Below are 16,215 nucleotides of genomic sequence, written 5' to 3'. Positions count from 1 at the left end.
GGTCTCCCCAAATCCCCCAGGACGGGCTCAGGTCTCCCCAAATCCCCCAGGACGGGCTCAGGTCTCCCCAAATCCCCCAGGACGGGCTCAGGTCTCCCCAAATCCCCCAGGACGGGCTCAGGTCTCCCCAAATCCCCCAGGATTGGGCTCAGGTCTCCCCAAATCCCCCAAAACGGGCTCAGGTCTCCCCAAATCCCCCAGGACGGGCTCAGGTCTCCCCAAATCCCCCAAAACGGGCTCAGGTCTCCCCAAATCCCCCCAAAACGGGCTCAGGTCTCCCCAAATCCCCCAGGACGGGCTCAGGTCTCCCCAAATTGGGCTCAGGTCTCCCCAAATTGTGCCCAGCCCCCCGGTGTGTTCCCCGTTTCCCAGACAAACCGCCCAGGCCCGCAGCTGCCCTCAGGAAGTTTTAGTTTGGTTTTTATTATTTTTATTTTTATTATTTTGGTCCTGGGAATCCCGGTCACAGCCTGGAACGGAACAGGGAAAAGGCTCAGGGGGGGTCGGGGGGTCCCAAATTTGGGGATTTTCCCCCCGAGTCCCCCCAGACTCACGTGATGGAGCGAAAACTTCTCTTCTCCACCAGCTTCACCCGGTACCGCCGCCGGAACCTGGGGAGGAAACGGGGATTCGGGGAAAAAACGGTGAGAAACGGGGAAAATGACAAAAAACGGGGAAAAAATGGGGAAAAAAACGGTGAGAATTGAGGAAAAATGACAAAAAATGGGGGGAAAAGGTGAGAATTGGGGAATATGGTGCCCAGTCTCGAGTTCTGGGCTTGGCCCATTAAATTCTGGGAGTTTTCCCCTCAATTCTGGGAGTTTTTCCTCTGAATTCTGGGACTTTCCCCCTCAACGTGTCAGTTTTTCCCCGAATTCCATGAGCCTCCCCCCTGAAATTCCGGGATTTTTTCCCCCCCTCCAAGTTTCAGGATTTCCTCCTCTACATTTCGGGATTCTCCCCCTAAATGTTCCCCCCCTGGAATTCCCAATTGCTGGAATATCCTCCTATAATTTGGGAATCCCCCCCCCTTTACATTTTGCGTTTTTTCCCCCCAATTTCGGGATTTTCCCCCCGAAGTTCTGGATTTCTCCCGAACTGTGCGATTCCTGACTCACTTTGCCCGCTCCCTGGGCTCGATCATGTTCCTCCTCTGGAAGCTCTTGAAGCGATCCCGGAGCACGCTCCCCTCGGGCTGAAAGGCCACCACGTCCCCACGGGGGTTTCTTTAGGAATTCCCGGGTTTTTCCCGGGATTTGACCCCCCCCCCCCCCCGCCCCGGGGTCTCCCAGCACCCTCAGCCTCCCCGGGGTTTCCGTCCCCGTGACGAAAGCCCCGGGCAAGCCCCAAGTCCTTCACATTCCCGGAGCCGGGAATCCTCACAGCGCAAGGATGGGTCTCATCCCCGAGCGCCGGGAGCCCCCGGCCCCAAAGGCGGCGTTTTCCCCCGGAGCGGCCCCACGCACCCGGAGGCGGCGCAGGGACTCGGGCAGCTCCTCGCTCAGCTGCACCTCGGGCCCGGGCTCCTGGTACCTGCAGCGGCGCGGGGTCGGCGCGTTGGGCCCCGAAGGCGGGCGGGCCCGGGCGTTGGCGCCTCCGCCCGAACGCCTCCCCTGCCCCCAAGGCCCCCTTCCCTCCCCAAATCCCCTCTCCCCCTTGCTTCCCCACCCCAAAGCCCCATTTCTCCCCATTTCTCCCCCCATTTCCCCATTTTCTCCCCACCTCAGCCTCCCCAGCCCTTTGGGTTCCCATTTCCCACCCCACATTTCCCCATTTTTCCCCCATTTTCTCCCCACCTCAGCCTCCCCAGCCCTTTGGGTTCCCATTTCCCACCCCACATTTCCCCATTTTCCCCCATTTTCTCCCCACCTCAGCCTCCCCAGCCCTTTGGGTTCCCATTTCCCACCCCACATTTCCCCATTTTCCCCCCATTTTCTCCCCACCTCAGCCTCCCCAGCCGTTTGGGTTCCCTCTCCCTCAGCTCCCGCTGCCGTTGCCGTTGGAGCCGTCGCTGCTGCAGCTGCAGCTCCCGGAGCCGCAGGGCGCGGCGCAGGGAACGCAGCTGGAACAGCCCCTGGCTCCGCTGCAGGGCCAGGCGGGCACGGGCTCGGGCCGCAGCCTGCAATAAACCATTGATCATCACTGACCCTATTGATTGATCACTGATCCTACTGATTGATCACTGATCCCATCCCTGTCCTATAACTGACCCTATAACAGCCCCTGGTGCCTCTGGGTGCCCAGGCGGGCCGCAGCCTGCAATAAACCCCAAATCCATCATTGATCCCATTGATTGGTCATTGATCCTATTGATTGGTCATTGATCCCATTGATTGGGCATTGATCCCATTGATTGGTCATTGGTCCTATTGATTTGTCATTGGTCCCACTGATTGGTCATTGATCCCATTGATTGGTCATTGATCCCATTGATTGGTCATTGATCCCATTGATCATCATTGACCCTATTGATTGGTCATTGATCCTATTGATTGGTCATTGATCCTATTGATTGGTCATTGGTCCTATTGATTGGTCATTGATCCCATAGATTGGTCATTGATCCTATTCATTGGTCATTGATCCCACTGATTTGTCATTGGTCCTATTGATTGGTCATTGACCCTATTGATTGGTCATTGGTCCCATTGATTGGTCATTGATCCCATTGATTGGTCATTGATCCCATTGATTGGTCATTGATCCCATTGATTGGTCATTGATCCCATTGATCATCATTGACCCTATTGATTGGTCATTGATCCCATTGATTGGTCATTGGTCCCATCCCGGATCCCATCACTGACCCTATAACAGCCCCTGGCTCCTCTGCAGGGCCAGGCACGGGCCGCAGCCTGGGAGAGCCAGCAATCCTACAACTGATCCCATCCCGATCCCACTGATCCCGTCGTTAATCCCACTCGGGGCTCGGATCCCGAATTTCAGGGCTCAGCTCCCAAATTTCAGGGCTCAGCTCCCAGATTTCCGGGCTCAGCTCCCAGATTTCGAGGCTCACATCCCAGATTTCGGGGCTCAGCTCCCAGATTTCGGGGCTCAGCTCCCAGATTTCGGGACTCAGCTCCCAGATTTCGGGGCTCAGCTCCCAAATTTCGGGGCTCAGATCCCAGATTTCGGGGCTCAGCTCCCAGATTTCAGGGCTCAGCTCCCAGATTTCAGGGCTCAGCTCCCAGATTTCGGGCTCAGCTCCCAGATTTTGGGGCTCAGCTCCCAGATTTCCGGGCTCAGCTCCCAAATTTCAGGGCTCAGCTCCCAGATTTCGGGGCTCAGCTCCCAGATTTCGGGGCTCAGCTCCCAGATTTCGGGGCTCAGCTCCCAGATTTCGGGGCTCAGCTCCCAGATTTCGGGGCTCAGCTCCCAGATTTCGGGGCTCAGCTCCCAGATTTCGGGCTCAGCTCCCGAACTCCCAAGCTCCGCATCCCGGACTCCGGCGCTCGGCTCCCGGATTTCCGGCCCCGTCCCCACTTGCCAGTTCCCCGTTCTCCCGGGCTCACCCTGGCCCGGAGCTCCCTCTCCCTCCGCCGCTGTCTCTGTGTTTTCCTGCCGGGCTGTTCCCGTGTCCCGGGCCGCTCCTGGGGCCGCTCCTCCTGCTCCTCTTCCTCCTCCTCCTCCTCCTCCTCCTCCTGCAGCCCCTGCAGCTGCTCCTGCAGCACGGCCTCCTGCGGGGGCACGCGGCCGGGGCTCACCTCCCGAATTTTGGGGCTCGGATCCCCAATTCCAGAGCTCAAATCCCAAATTCCCGGCTCGGATCCCCAGTTCCGGGTCCCACCTCGGAGGGCGGCGCCTCGGTGACCTTCAGCCTCCGCTCCACCTTCTCCTCCTCCCTCCTCCTCCTCAGCTCCACCTGCAGCGCCCGGCGCAGCAGGGCCTGGGGAACGGGCCGGGGTCACGCCAGGAACACCCCGAAAACACCCCGAAAACAGCCAGAAACAGCCAAAACCAACCCAAAACCAGCCCAAAACAGCCTGAAAACTGCCAAAACCAGCCCAGAATAACCGAAAATAACCCAGAACACCCCGAAAACAGCCAAAACCAACCCAAAACCAGCCCAAAACAGCCCCAAAACAGCCCAAACAGCCCGAAAACAGCCCAAAACAACCCCAAACGAACAAAAACAACCCAAAACAACCCAAAGTAACCCAAAATAACCCAAACCAGCCCTGAGCAGCCCTGGGGACCCCAAACACCAGCCCGGGACCCCAAAACCTCCCTGGGACCACCCACACCCTCAACAGCGCCCGAGGATCCCCCAAAAACCCCCTCGGGACCCCCCAACCTCCCCCAGGACCCCCCAACCCACTAGGAACCCCCCAAAAACCCCCGAGACCCCCCCAAAACCCCCCAACCCCCCCCAGGACCCCCCTAAATCTCCCCCCAACCCCCCCAAACCCCCCCAGGACCCCCCAACCCCCCCAGGACCCCTCACCTGGTGCTCCCGGAAGGGGGGGTTGTAGGAGCCGCCCCCGCCGATCACCTCCACGGGGGGGAGGGGCGAGGGCCGGGCCTGCAGCCGGGGGGGGGCGCTGCGGGACCCCAACGTCAGAGCCCGGAGCGCGGGGGGCCGGGGGGCTCTGGGGGGGGCTGGGGGGCGCCCAGGGGCATCGGGGGGTGCCCAGGGGAGTTTGGGGGGCACTGGGGGGGGTGTTTGGGGGTCCCAGGGGAGTTTGGGGGCACCCAGGGGGATCGGGGGGTGGCCCAGGGGGAATTGGGGGGCACTGGGGGGGGTTGGGGGGGTTCCAAGGGGATTCCGGGGGGTCCCAGGAGGATCTTGAGGGGCCCCAGGGGAGTTTGGGGGCTTAGACAAGACGTTGGGGGGTCCCAGGTGGATTCTGGGCTGGTTTTGGAGTTGAGGTGTTTTTGGGGTCATTTGGGGCTGTTTTGGGGTGTTTTGGGCTGTTCTGGGGTGATTTTGGGGTGTTTTAGGATAATTTTGGACTGGTTTTGGGGTGTTCTGGGGTGATTTTGGGCTGTTTTTGGGCTGTTTTGGGGTGTTTTCGGGGTCCCCCCACCTGCACTGGCTGTTTCTTGGTCTGCTGGAGGTACCAGGGGTCCTGCCCGGCCAGGGGGGCGTCCAGGGGGTCTGAGGGGTGCCCAAAAATCCCCCCAAAGTTACCCCAAAACTGCCTGAGCCCCCCCTGCTCCCAAACCCCCCCAAAAACCCAACAAATTCTTCCAAAACTTGCCTCCCCCCAACCCCAACTCCCCCCAAATTGCCCCAAGGTTTCTCCAAGCCCCCCAAAATCGCCCCTCCCGCCCCCAGACCCAGCCCAACCCCACACATCCCCCCTACCATCCCAGTGACTTTTTTCCAAGCCCCCCAAGTCGCCTCCCCCGACCCCAAATTCCCCCCAAATTCCCCCAGGGTTTTCCCAGTCCCCCAGAACTGCTCCTCCCAGCCCCAAATGCCCCCCGGGCGCCCCCCGACTCACTGCCGTCCCCCCAGATGTCGTAGAAGGCCCGGTGGGGGTCGGAGCGGCCCAGCTCGGGGGCTTTGGGGGCTCGGGGGGGGCTCGGGGGGGCTTTGGGGGTCCCCCCGAGGCCCAGGCGGGCCCGCAGCCGCCGCTCCCCCCGGGGGAAAATCCCTTTTTGGGCCTTTTTGGCCCAGAACTCGCGGCGCCGCTTCTCCTTCCGCCCGTTGGGGATCTGGTGGGCGCCGATGCTGCCGAGGAACGGGGGGAAAAACCCCGGAAATGAGACCCCAAAGGGCGGGGAGGGGGATTGGGGGCTGCCGGGAGGGAGTCCCCCCAAAACAACCCCCAGATCCCACCCGGAAATCCTCCCCACCGTCGGGTTTGCAGAGGGAAAAAACCCCAAAGTCGAAACGTGAGCAACAAAATCTCCCCCCGAGTCAAAATGTTAGAGAAAAGAGAATCCCGGGAGCCCCCAGATCCCACCAAGAGTCAATGCTGAAAGGGGAGAGGAGCCCCAGAACTCTCAAACCGATTTCCGAGAGGAAGGGGAGCCCCGAAGCCCAGAAGTCGCCCCCCGACGCCCCCAGGCTCACTTTTTGGGCGGGGGCACCTTGGACAGCGGCTGCAGCACCAGCTCCACGTGGAGCGGCTTCTGAGGCCGCTTCTTCAGGCGCCGGCCTGGGCACGTTTAGAAAGGTCAGAAGAGGCCGAAATCCTCCAGAAATGAGGAATTCGGGGAGAAAAATAAAAAATTCTCACCTTTAGGGGCGCTTCCAGTGTCCAGGAAGAAAAGGCCCTCGTTTGGCTGCTCCGAGATCAGACCCCTGAAATCCAGATTTTTACACCCAAAATTAGAGGTTTTCCCTACGGAACCAAACCCTTAAACCTCCCCCCAAGTAATTTTCACTCCTTCCCTTCGAACCCGCTCAAATCTCCCTTTCAAACCCTCCAGGAGCTCTGGGCTCCCCCCAAAGCCCCTCAGGGCCCGCGAGGCTCCGTCCTCACCCCGCCGCTCGCTCCTGCAGCCCCACATCCTCCAGGAAATCGCCGATTTCGCGGCCCAGCCGCGCCTCGGGGCCGCCCCAGCGCTTCCAGCCCTTTTTGCGGTTGCGGGGCCCGCGGCAGCGGCGGCGGGAGGCGGCGGCGGGGCCGGCCCGGGCCGCGGGGTTGAACGCGAGGAACGACTCGGCCGCCGCCATTTCGTGAGGGAGAAGCCTGAGGGGAGCCGGAAGTGGCCTGAGGTGACTTCCGGCCGTCGCGGCGGGGAGAGGCCGCCATCTTAGAGAGGGAGGGAAGGAGAACGCGGCGTCGCCATTTGAGGAAGGTCAGAGAGTGGAGACGCCGTCAAAACACGGCCTTAAAACACTCCCGGATGTGCCTCGACCTCCCGGACCTGCCGCGAGTCCTCCCAGGTGTGCCCCGACCCCCCTCTGGGCGCCCCCGAGCAGCGCGCGGAGGAAAGGCCTCGCCGCCCTCTTGGGAAGGACGGTACAACAACGTGGTCGCCATCGGGGGGAGGAGCGGAAACGTTCTCTCCGCCATCCTGGGAAGGGCCGGAGGAAGACTTGCCGCCCTCAGGGGAAGGACCGGAAATGCTCCATTCGCCATCTTGGTAAGGACCGGAAACGAAGTGGTTGCCGCGCTGGGGGCGGGAAACGGAGCCGCCGCCATCTTTGGGAGGACCGGAAGTGCTGCGCCGCCAGTTTGAGACGGGTTTGGCGGGGGCGTGACGTCATCGCGGGGAGGGCGGGGTCCCTCAGGCGGAGGGGGCGCAGTGAGCCCCAAACCCCCAAAATGTGCCCAAAACCCCCCAAAATGGGCCCAAAACCCCCCAAAATGTGCCCAAAACCCCCCAAAATGGGCCGAAATCCCCCAAAATGGGCCCAAAACCCCCCAAAATGGGCTGAAATCCCCCCAAAATGGGCCCAAAACCCCCAAAATGGGCCTAAACCCCCCAAAATGGGCCCAAACCACCCCAAAATGGACCCAAAACCCCCCAAAATGGGCCCAAAACCCCCAAAATGGGCCCAAATCCCCCCAAAATGGGCCCAAAACCCCCAAAATGGGCCCAAACCACCCCAAAATGGACCCAAAACCCCCCAAAATGGGCCCAAAACCCCCAAAATGGGCCCAAATCCCCCCAAAATGGGCCCAAATCCCCCAAAATGGGCCGAAATCCCCCAAAATGGGCCCAAAACCCCCAAAATGGGCCCAAATCCCCCCAAAATGGGCCCAAACCCCCCCAAAATGGGCCCAAATCCCCCACAATGGGCCCAAATTCCCCAAAATGGGCCCAAAACCCCCCAAAATGGGCCCAAAACCCCCCAAAATGGGCCCAAATCCCCCCAAAATGGGCCGAAATCCCCCAAAATGGGCCCAAAACCCCCCAAATGGGCCGAAATCCCCCCAAAATGGGCCCCAAACTCCCCAAAATGTGCCCCAAACCCCCCAAAATGGGCCCAAAACTCCCCAAAATGGGCCCAAATTCCCCAAAATGGGCCCAAATCCCCCAAAATGGGCCCAAAACCCCCAAAATGTCCCCCAAATTCCCCAAACGGAGCCCCAAAGCCCCAGATCTGACCCAAACCTCCCCAAATGCGTCCCAAAGCCGCCCGGTGCCCCCAGGTTCCCTTCGCCCCGCACCCCACAGCCGGGCCGGCTCCTTCTCTCGCTCGGCCTTTATTGAGCCTCCCCGGAATGCGGGTTTGGGGGGTTTGGGGGGTTTGGGGGGTTTGGGGGGTTTGGGGGGTTTGGGGGATTTGGGGAAATTTGGGGTCACCCAGCAGAGCCCTTGTGCCTCCTCCTGGGGAACGTCTGTGAATCCCCGATTTTGGGGTTTGTCTGGGTGGGTTTTCGGCCGGATTTTGGGGTTTATTCCAGGTTTTTGGGGTCACTCGGCAGAGCCCTTGTGCCTCCTCTTGGGGAATGTTTGTGAATCCCCGATTTTGGGGTTTGTCTGGGTGGGTTTTCGGCCGGATTTTGGGGTTTATTCCAGGTTTTTGGGGTCACTCGGCAGAGCCCTTGTGCCTCCTCTTGGGGAATGTTTGTGAATCCCCGATTTTGGGGTTTGTCTGGGTGGGTTTTCGGCCGGATTTTGGGGTTTATTCCAGGTTTTTGGGGTCACTCAGCAGAGCCCTTGTGCCTCCTCTTGGGGAATGTTTGTGAATCCCCGATTTTGGGGTTTGTCTGGGTGGGTTTTCGGCCGGATTTTGGGGTTTATTCCGGAGTTTTTGGGGTCACTCGGTGGAGCCCTTGTGCCTCCTCTTGGAGGGCGTCTGTGAATCCCCGATTTTGGGGTTTGTCTGGGTGGGTTTTCGGCCGGATTTTGGGGTTTATTCCGGGTTTTTTGGGTCACTCGGCGGAGCCCTTATGCCTCCTCTTGGAGGGCGGCACCAGGCGCGGGGGCAGGTCGGCGGGCAGCCCCCTGCCCTCCAGCTTGGCCCCGATGAGGTGCCCGGCCAGCGCGAACTCCTCGTGGTCCAGCATGCCGTCCCTGTCGACGTCGCTGAGCTGCCAGATCCTGCCCAGGACGGAGCTGGGCAGGTTGCTGGCCACCATCCAGCCCCGCGCCCTCCGCCCGCTCAGTTTGCCGCCGTCGGGGGCCAGCCCGTAAAAGATCTCGTCGTATTTGGCCTTGTCCTTCATCACCACCCACTCGCCGTCGTCGTCCTCGTCGTCGTCCTCGTCGTCCTCGGCGCCGAAGGGCCCCAGGGCGCCGTCCAGGGCGCCGCCGCGCACCGCCGGGCCCTCGGGGGGCTCCTCGCTGAGCAGGGGGCTCAGCGCCGGCAGGTCCCGGCCCAGCAGCTCCTCCAGCCCCGCCAGGAGCCGCCGCTTGGGCCCGGGGAGGCGGGAGAGGTCCCGGGACAGCAGCTGCTCCTGCGGGGCCACGGCGGGGACGGGACGGGGACGGGGACAGCGGGGACGGGGACAGCGGGGACGGGGACAAGGTGGGGACAGTGGGGACGGGACGGGGACGGGGACAGCGGGGACGGGGATGGGGACGGGGACAGCGTGGGGACAGCGGGGACGGGGATGGGGATGGGGACAGCGGGGACGGGGACAGCGAGGACGGGGATGGGGACGGGGACGGGGACAGCGGGGATGGGACAGGGATGGGGATGGGGATAGGGACAGCGTGGGGACAGCAGGGACGGGGATGGGGACAGCGTGGGGACAGTGGGGATGGGGACGGGGATGGGACAGGGCCAGGACAGGGATGGGGACACAGTGGGGACATGGCAGGGACGGGGTGGGGACAGCGTGGGGACAGCGGGGACAGGGATGGGGACAGGGTGGGGACAGCAGGGACAGGGACAGGGGTGGGACACAAGGACAGGGATGGGGACAGGGTTGGACAGGGCAGGAACAGGACGGGGACACATTGGGGACACAGCAGGGACAGGGTTGGAGGGGGGGAGGGCGGCGAAAGGAGTGGAGTGGAAAAAAGTTTGTTCGGTTCCAACCAAAGTCACCAGAGCCCCGAAAAGCCCCGTCAGGTCACCGAAACCCCATCAGATCCCCCCCGACCCCATCAGTGGATCCCCCGGACCCCCCCTCACCTGGAGCTTGGCGCAGTCGGGCAGGTCCCCGGGCGGGATCTGGTGCTCGCTCTGGATCCGGGCCAGCAGCCCCGGCAGCTGCTGGATCAGGCGCTTGCGGCGCCCGCGGCCCCCGAGCAGCCCCGGCAGCTCCTGCCGCAGCCGCGACACGATCAGCGCGTGCACCTGCCGTCACACGGGGGGTCGGGATCCGCTGGGCGCCCGCCGATCCCCGCCGATCCCCGCCGATCCCCGCCGATCCCCGCGGGGACGGGCAGAGGGGTTCTGACCCCCCCCCCCGCCCGGGTCCCTGGAAACGCCCAGGAGATCCTGGGAATCCCCCCAGTCCCCGCGGGATCACCCCGGATCCCCAGGAAGCTCCAGGGAGGTCCCAAAGCCGCTGAGATCCCCCGGGATCCGCTCACCCTGACCATCCTGGCCCTCTTGACCATGTCGTTGAGCTTGCGGCGCGCGGCGTTGCGCGGCAGCTCGCGGATCTCCCGGAACAGATCCTGCTCCTCCAGCTGGAACAGGCGGCGGTTGTCGGCGTCCAGCAGCGGCCGCGCCCAGAAGGAGCCCAGGAACACCCGCAGCACCTCGGGGGTGCCCACGGCCTTGCCCAGGCCCCACATCAGCGCCCCGTAGACGCGCATGAGCTGCTGGGGGCCCACCGAGTCGGCCTTGTTCAGCACCACGCGGATCTTGTCCTCGTGGCCGCGCAGGGCGCCCAGCGCCGCCGAGAACTCGTCCGAGATCTCCAGTTTGTGCGCGTCGAACAGGAGGATCACCAGGTCCACGCGCTCGGCGAACCAGCGCAGCACCGCCGGGAAGTCGTAGCCTGGGGGGAAAAACGTATGGGATTGGATCCCAAAATCCCGATGGAAATCCTAAATCCCATGGGAAAACCCCAGATCGCCAGGTCCACGCGCTCGGCGAACCAGCGCAGCACGGCCGGGAGATCGTAGCCTGGAAAAACTGGGATTGGATCCCAAAATTCAGACGGGAAACTTCAACCCAACCCCAACTGGGCAGTAATCCAACCCGGGAAGCAGCGCAGCACGGCCAGAAGGGCGGGATTGGGTCCTGGAATTCCCACGGAAAAGCCTCAGCGCAGCCCTAACCCCAAACCTCGAGCCCTTCGCCCCCGTTCCCAAATCTCCCGGTTTTCCCATTTCCCCCCATTCTCAAATTCCCATTTTTCCCCAGTTTTTCACCCCCCATTCCCGAATTTCTCTTTTTTTCCCTTTTCCCCCCATTTTTTCCCCATTTTTTCACCCCCCCAATTCCCAACACCCCCCCCTTTTCCGCCCCCCGATTTTTCCCCTCCCCCACCCCTCCCTGGGCCGTTTTTGGGGTGGGGGAGGAAGGGGGGGGAGGGGCCCCGGGGGGGGTTCGGCCCCGCCCGGAAAATTGGCGAATTTCCCGGGAAAAGTTTGGCCAAACTCCCGGGAATTCGGGCCCGGCCACGCCCCTTCCCGGCCACGCCCCTCCCCGCCCTGTGGCGAAACCCAAATTCCTTGGCAGGGCTCCCAAAACTTTTCCCCTTTAGCCCCAAAATTTTGGATTTTTTTCCCCTTTAGCCCCAAAATCCGGATTTTTTCCCCTTTAGGCCCAAAATCCGGAGTTTTTTCCCTTTCACACCCCGGAACTCGGGTTTTTCCCCCCAGTCCCAGGAGGGGATTTTGGGATCCCCCCCCCGACTCTGGGATCCCCCTTACCCCGGCTGACCCTCTGCTTGGCCCCCGCCAGGATCCCGGGGGTGTCGATCAGGCTGATGCTCTCCAGGACCGGATTGTTCAGCGTGGCGCAAAAAAACCTGGGCGGGGTCCCAGGAAAAGGCGTCAGGAGCTCCAAATATCCCCAAAATCCCAAAAAACCCCTCAAAAATCCCCTCGATCCCAAATCCCCAGCCCCTGAGCCCGGGTGGATCCCAAATCCCAAATCCCCAACCCCTGATCCCGGGGTGGATCCCAACTCACCAATCCCCATTCCTGATCCCGATCCCTGCACGGATCCCGGTCCCCAATCCCAATTCCTGATCCCGGCTCCCCAATCCCCGACCCTGATCCCCGCACGGATCCCAATCCGCCTTCCCGATCCCGGCTCCCCAATCCCGATCCCGACCCCGATCCCCAGTCAGCTCCCAGGCTGGATCCGGCTCACCAATCCCATTCCCAATCCTGACCCCGATCCCCGCGTGGATCCCAATCTGCCTTCCCGATCCCGGCTCCCCAATCCCCGATCCCGACCCCGATCCCCAGTCAGCTCCCAGGCTGGATCCGGCTCACCAATCCCATTCCCAATCCCGACTCCGATCCCCGCACGGATCCCAATCCGCCTTCCTGATCCCGGCTCCCCAATCCCGATCCCGACCCTGATCCCCAGTCAGCTCCCAGGCTGGATCCGGCTCCCCAATCCCCGATCCTGACCCCGATCCCCGCATGGATCCCAATCCGCCTTCCCGATCCCAGCTCCCCATTCCCAACCCCGATCCCCAGTCAGCTCCCAGGCTGGATCCGGCTCCCCAGTCCCGATCCCGCCCCCGATCCCCAGTCAGCTCCCAGGCTGGATCCGGCTCCCCAGTCCCGATCCCGACCCTGATCCCCACGCGGATCCCAATCCGCCTTCCCGATCCCGGCTCCCCAGTCCCATTCTCGCCCCCGATCCCCGCGCGGATCCCGGCTCACCTGTTGAGGAAGCCGTTCCCGAAGGGGTCCAGGTGCCGGAAGGGTTTCTGCGGATCCACCACCAGCGCGTTGCCCGGGATCAGCCCCTCGCTCTCGCCGTGCATCACGGCCACGAAGGAGTCCGTGGTGGGCTCGGGCCCCACGCGCGCCCCCGGGATCTCCTGCTCCAGCAGGTACTGGATGAAGGAGGTCTTCCCGCTGGAGTACTGGCCCATCACCAGCACCATGGGCTTGGCCTCGAAGTCCGCGTCCAGCAGCGGCGGCGAGTGGAAGGAGCCGAAGGCGAACGACTCCTCGGCGGGCAGGAGCTTGGCCTTGTAAAGCGCCTTGAGGGCCTCGGCCACCGGCCGCACGGCGGGCGCCGCGGGCCGCGGGCGCCGCAGCCGGCGGAACATGGGCGCGGGGCCGAGGGGACGGGGGCTTTGGTTGGGGCTTTGTTTGGGGGCTTTGTTTGGGGCTTTGTTTGGGGGCTTTGTTTGGGGGCTTTAGGGGAGTGGGGGGCTTTAGGGGAGTTTGGGGGGTTTGTTTGGGGCTTTGTTTGGGGGCTTTGTTTGGGGGCTTTAGGGGAGTTTGGGGGGTTTATTTGGGGGCTTTAGGGGAGTTTGGGGGTTTGTTTGGGGGCTTTAGGGGAGTTTGGGGCTTTATTTGGGGTTTTTAGGGGAGTTTGGGGGGTTTGTTTGGGGTTTTTAAGGGAGTGTGGGGGTTTATTTGGGGTTTTTAGGGGAGTGTGGGGCTTTATTTGGGGTTTTTAGGGGAGTTTGGGGGCTTTAGGGGAGTTTGGGGGGTTTATTTGGGGTTTTTAGGGGAGTTTGGGGGTTTATTTGGGGGCTTTAGGGGAGTTTGGGGGTTTGTTTGGGGTTTTTAGGGGAGTTTGGGGGTTTATTTGGGGGCTTTAGGGGAGTTTCGGGGGATTATTTGGGGTTTTTAGGGGAGTTTCGGGGGGTTATTTGGGGTTTTTAGGGGATTTTTGGAGGATTTTACAGGGTTTTATTTGGGGTTTTTATTTGGGGTTTTTGGGTTTTTCTTAGGGGATTTTTGGAGGTTTCTAAGAGGGTTTTGTGGGGTTTTTATTTGGGGTTTTTAGGGGATTTTTGGAGGTTTCTAAGAGGGTTTTGTGGGGTTTTTATTTGGGGTTTTTAGGGGATTTTTGGAGGATTTTACAGGGTTTTATTTGGGGTTTTTATTTGGGGTTTTTGGGTTTTTTTTAGAGGGTTTTGTGGGGTTTTTTGGGTGTTTTAGGGGGATTTGGGGGATTTGATGGGATTGTTTTACGGGGGGTTTAAAGGGGATTTCAGGTAATTCTTTTAGGGGGTTTTAGGGGACCCTGAGGTGGGAAGGGAAGGATGGAACCCCCCCTGGATCCGTCTGGAATTCTTGGCTCCACGGGGAGAACAGAGATCCCGAGGGATCCAAAGGGAAAAATGGGAAAAAAAGACCCTGGAATGGCAGAGATCCGCAAAAAAAGGGTGGGGAAAAGTGGGCAAAATGGGAAAAGTGGGAAAAGGGGGAGGGAATCAGCTGGAGGGGGCAGCCATGGGGGGGCGGAGGAGAAACTCCCACCCGGATCAGGCAGAAAAATGAAATCTGGGGCTTTGGGCAGCAAAAAAAGGAGCTGGAAAAGCGAATTTCAGGGATTTGTCCCCAAAAATCCGAGTGGGAAAGGACGGGGGGTTTGTTTTGGGGGGGGATCCCCAAAAACTAAATTTTTAATGGATTTTTGTTGGGACGACGAGGGAGAGAAACGAAGATTTCGGGGTTTGTTTTTTTCCTCTGATAGCGAAAGGGAAAAAAAAAGGAAAAGGTTTTTTTGGAGCTTTTCCCTTAAAAGGAGGGAAACAAGGAGGCTGGAGGAATTTTTTCCATAAAACGGAGCCAAAACCAAAGTTCCAGGGATTTGTCGCCGGCGGCTGAAGGAAAATGAAGTTTCGGGGAGGTTTTTCGCTGTCAAAACAAGCGGAGAAAAGAAGTTTTAGGGATTTCCCCCCGAAGCGAAGGGGAAAAAAGGAAATTTTGGGGTTTTCCTGTCAAAAGGTGAAGAAAAACAAAGTTTGGGGTTTTTTTCCCCATAAAATCCGGCGGAGAAATGAAGTTTTGGGGTTTTTCCTGTCAAACCGAGTCCCAGGTGTGAAGTTTTTGGGATTCCCTGCCGGGAAAGGAGCAGGAAAAGGGAATTTCGGGGAGGTTTTTTCCTTTTCTCCCAGAAGAAAAAAACAAACCACAAAAAATAAATAAATAAAAAAAGGAATCCCGAACTTCCCGGCGCCGCCTCTCCCACCCAAACAAGCGGAAACCTGAAACTCCCGGGATTTCCTCGCTCCCAAAACGCGCAAAAATCCCAGAAATCCCTCCAAAAATCCCTCCAAAAATCCCTCAAAAAATCCCATTAACCCCCCCCCCCAAATCCCATAAAACCCCCCGAAAATCCCTCAAAAATCCCATAGAAATCCCCCCGAAATCCCCCCAAATCCCTTTTCCCTCCCCGTCCCCCCTTCCCCGCCCCGCCCGGGGGGTCTTCGCTTCTTCCCGCTGGGAAAATTCCAACTTTTCCGCCCCAAATCCCCGTTTTTCCCCCCAATTCCCCATTCCCCCCCCCCCAATTCCCATTTTTCCCCCCCCAAATTCCCATTCTCCCCCCCCCCATTCCCATTTTTCCCCCCCCAATCCCCGTTTTTCCCCCCCCAAATCCCCATTTTTCCCCCCCAAATTCCCATTTCCCCCCCCCCAATTCCCATTTTTTCCCCCCCCAATCCCCGTTTTTCCCCCCCGGCGCTCCCGGAGGTTTTCCCGACCTTCTCCCGACGGTTCCGGGTGGTTTTTTCCCTTTTCGGGGGTTTTTCACCCCAAACCCGCGGGCGCGGCCGCAGCTCTGAGCGGCGCCGGGGGGGCCGCGCCTCGAAAAAAAAACCTCCTCGGGACGGGGGGGGTCAAATTTGCATAAATTTGCATAAACCACCGCGAGCCGCCGCTCGGCGCCATAAAAGAGCCGCGGGAATTAATAAACGAATTAACGGGGCGGGGAGGAACGAGGAATAAATTAATAAATGAATAAATTAATTACCGGGGGGGGGGGGCCGGGGGGGGGGGGAGCGAGGGACGAGCCCGGGGATTCCCGAGGGGCCCGAAAATCCCAAAATCCCCCCAAATCCCCCAAATCCCAGGGGGTCCCGAGAATTCCAGGGAATTCCACACGCCCTCCCCACCCCAGGAATTTTTGGGAGCCTTTTTGGGAATTCCAGCCGGGATTTTTTTGGGAATTTGGGATCTCGGGGGTTCCCGGGAAATGGGATCGTGGATTTGGGGGGGGGTGGGGTTGGATTCCGATCCCAGAAATCCTGAAAATCCAAAAAAAGTCCCCAAAATCCCAAAAATTCCCCCCACCCCTCCCCCGGAGCCTGATTCAAAACCCCAAACTCCCAAAAACCCCCAAAACCCCCAAATCCCAAATTCCCGCCCCCTCCCCTCTCCCGTTTTTTTTTTTTTTGGAATTTCTTCCCTTTCCCCCAAGTTTTCCCCCTCCAATTAATCAAACCCGACTCTCGTTCATTAATTAAAAGAGATTTT

General features: G+C 60.4%; 2 protein-coding genes across 5 annotated transcripts; both read right to left on the bottom strand.

Moving 5' to 3' along the window:
- Positions 1–303: 303 nt before the first annotated feature.
- NOP53 (NOP53 ribosome biogenesis factor) lies at positions 304–6,669 on the bottom strand. 2 transcript variants are annotated; one of them, XM_066209222.1, is made up of 13 exons: positions 6,435–6,669; positions 6,189–6,253; positions 6,023–6,107; positions 5,448–5,677; positions 5,028–5,098; positions 4,445–4,541; positions 3,788–3,886; positions 3,513–3,677; positions 1,944–2,119; positions 1,467–1,533; positions 1,119–1,195; positions 555–611; positions 304–470 (listed from the first exon to the last, which is right to left on the bottom strand). In XM_066209222.1, exons 1-13 carry the CDS (start codon positions 6,626–6,628, stop codon positions 321–323), a joined length of 1,533 nt encoding a protein of 510 aa, XP_066065319.1. In that variant the 5' UTR covers positions 6,629–6,669; the 3' UTR covers positions 304–320. The 2 variants fall into 2 exon arrangements, with proteins under 2 accessions (XP_066065319.1, XP_066065320.1); XM_066209223.1 differs by lacking the exon at positions 304–470 and having other exon boundaries at positions 551–611; positions 5,032–5,098.
- Positions 6,670–8,092: 1,423 nt separating this feature from the next.
- LOC136305915 (EH domain-containing protein 2-like) lies at positions 8,093–15,578 on the bottom strand. Of its 3 annotated transcripts, none has more exons than XM_066209238.1 (6): positions 15,444–15,578; positions 12,655–14,595; positions 11,686–11,783; positions 10,393–10,805; positions 9,989–10,153; positions 8,093–9,305 (listed from the first exon to the last, which is right to left on the bottom strand). In XM_066209238.1, exons 2-6 carry the CDS (start codon positions 13,047–13,049, stop codon positions 8,781–8,783), a joined length of 1,596 nt encoding a protein of 531 aa, XP_066065335.1. In that variant the 5' UTR covers positions 13,050–14,595; positions 15,444–15,578; the 3' UTR covers positions 8,093–8,780. The 3 variants fall into 3 exon arrangements, with proteins under 3 accessions (XP_066065335.1, XP_066065336.1, XP_066065334.1); XM_066209239.1 differs by lacking the exon at positions 15,444–15,578 and having other exon boundaries at positions 10,393–10,491; positions 10,639–10,805; positions 12,655–15,046; XM_066209237.1 differs by lacking the exon at positions 15,444–15,578 and having other exon boundaries at positions 12,655–15,046.
- Positions 15,579–16,215: the final 637 nt, after the last annotated feature.

Source organism: Chamaea fasciata, unplaced genomic scaffold (assembly GCF_029207755.1).
Source record: "Chamaea fasciata isolate MVZ Bird 193981 ecotype frontalis unplaced genomic scaffold, bChaFas1.0.hap1 SCAF_782, whole genome shotgun sequence".
In the NCBI taxonomy this organism is placed as follows: Eukaryota; Metazoa; Chordata; class Aves; order Passeriformes; family Sylviidae; genus Chamaea; species Chamaea fasciata.
The sequence above is the reverse complement of the archived record's forward strand: the minus strand, read 5'-3'. Positions and strand labels throughout refer to the sequence as shown.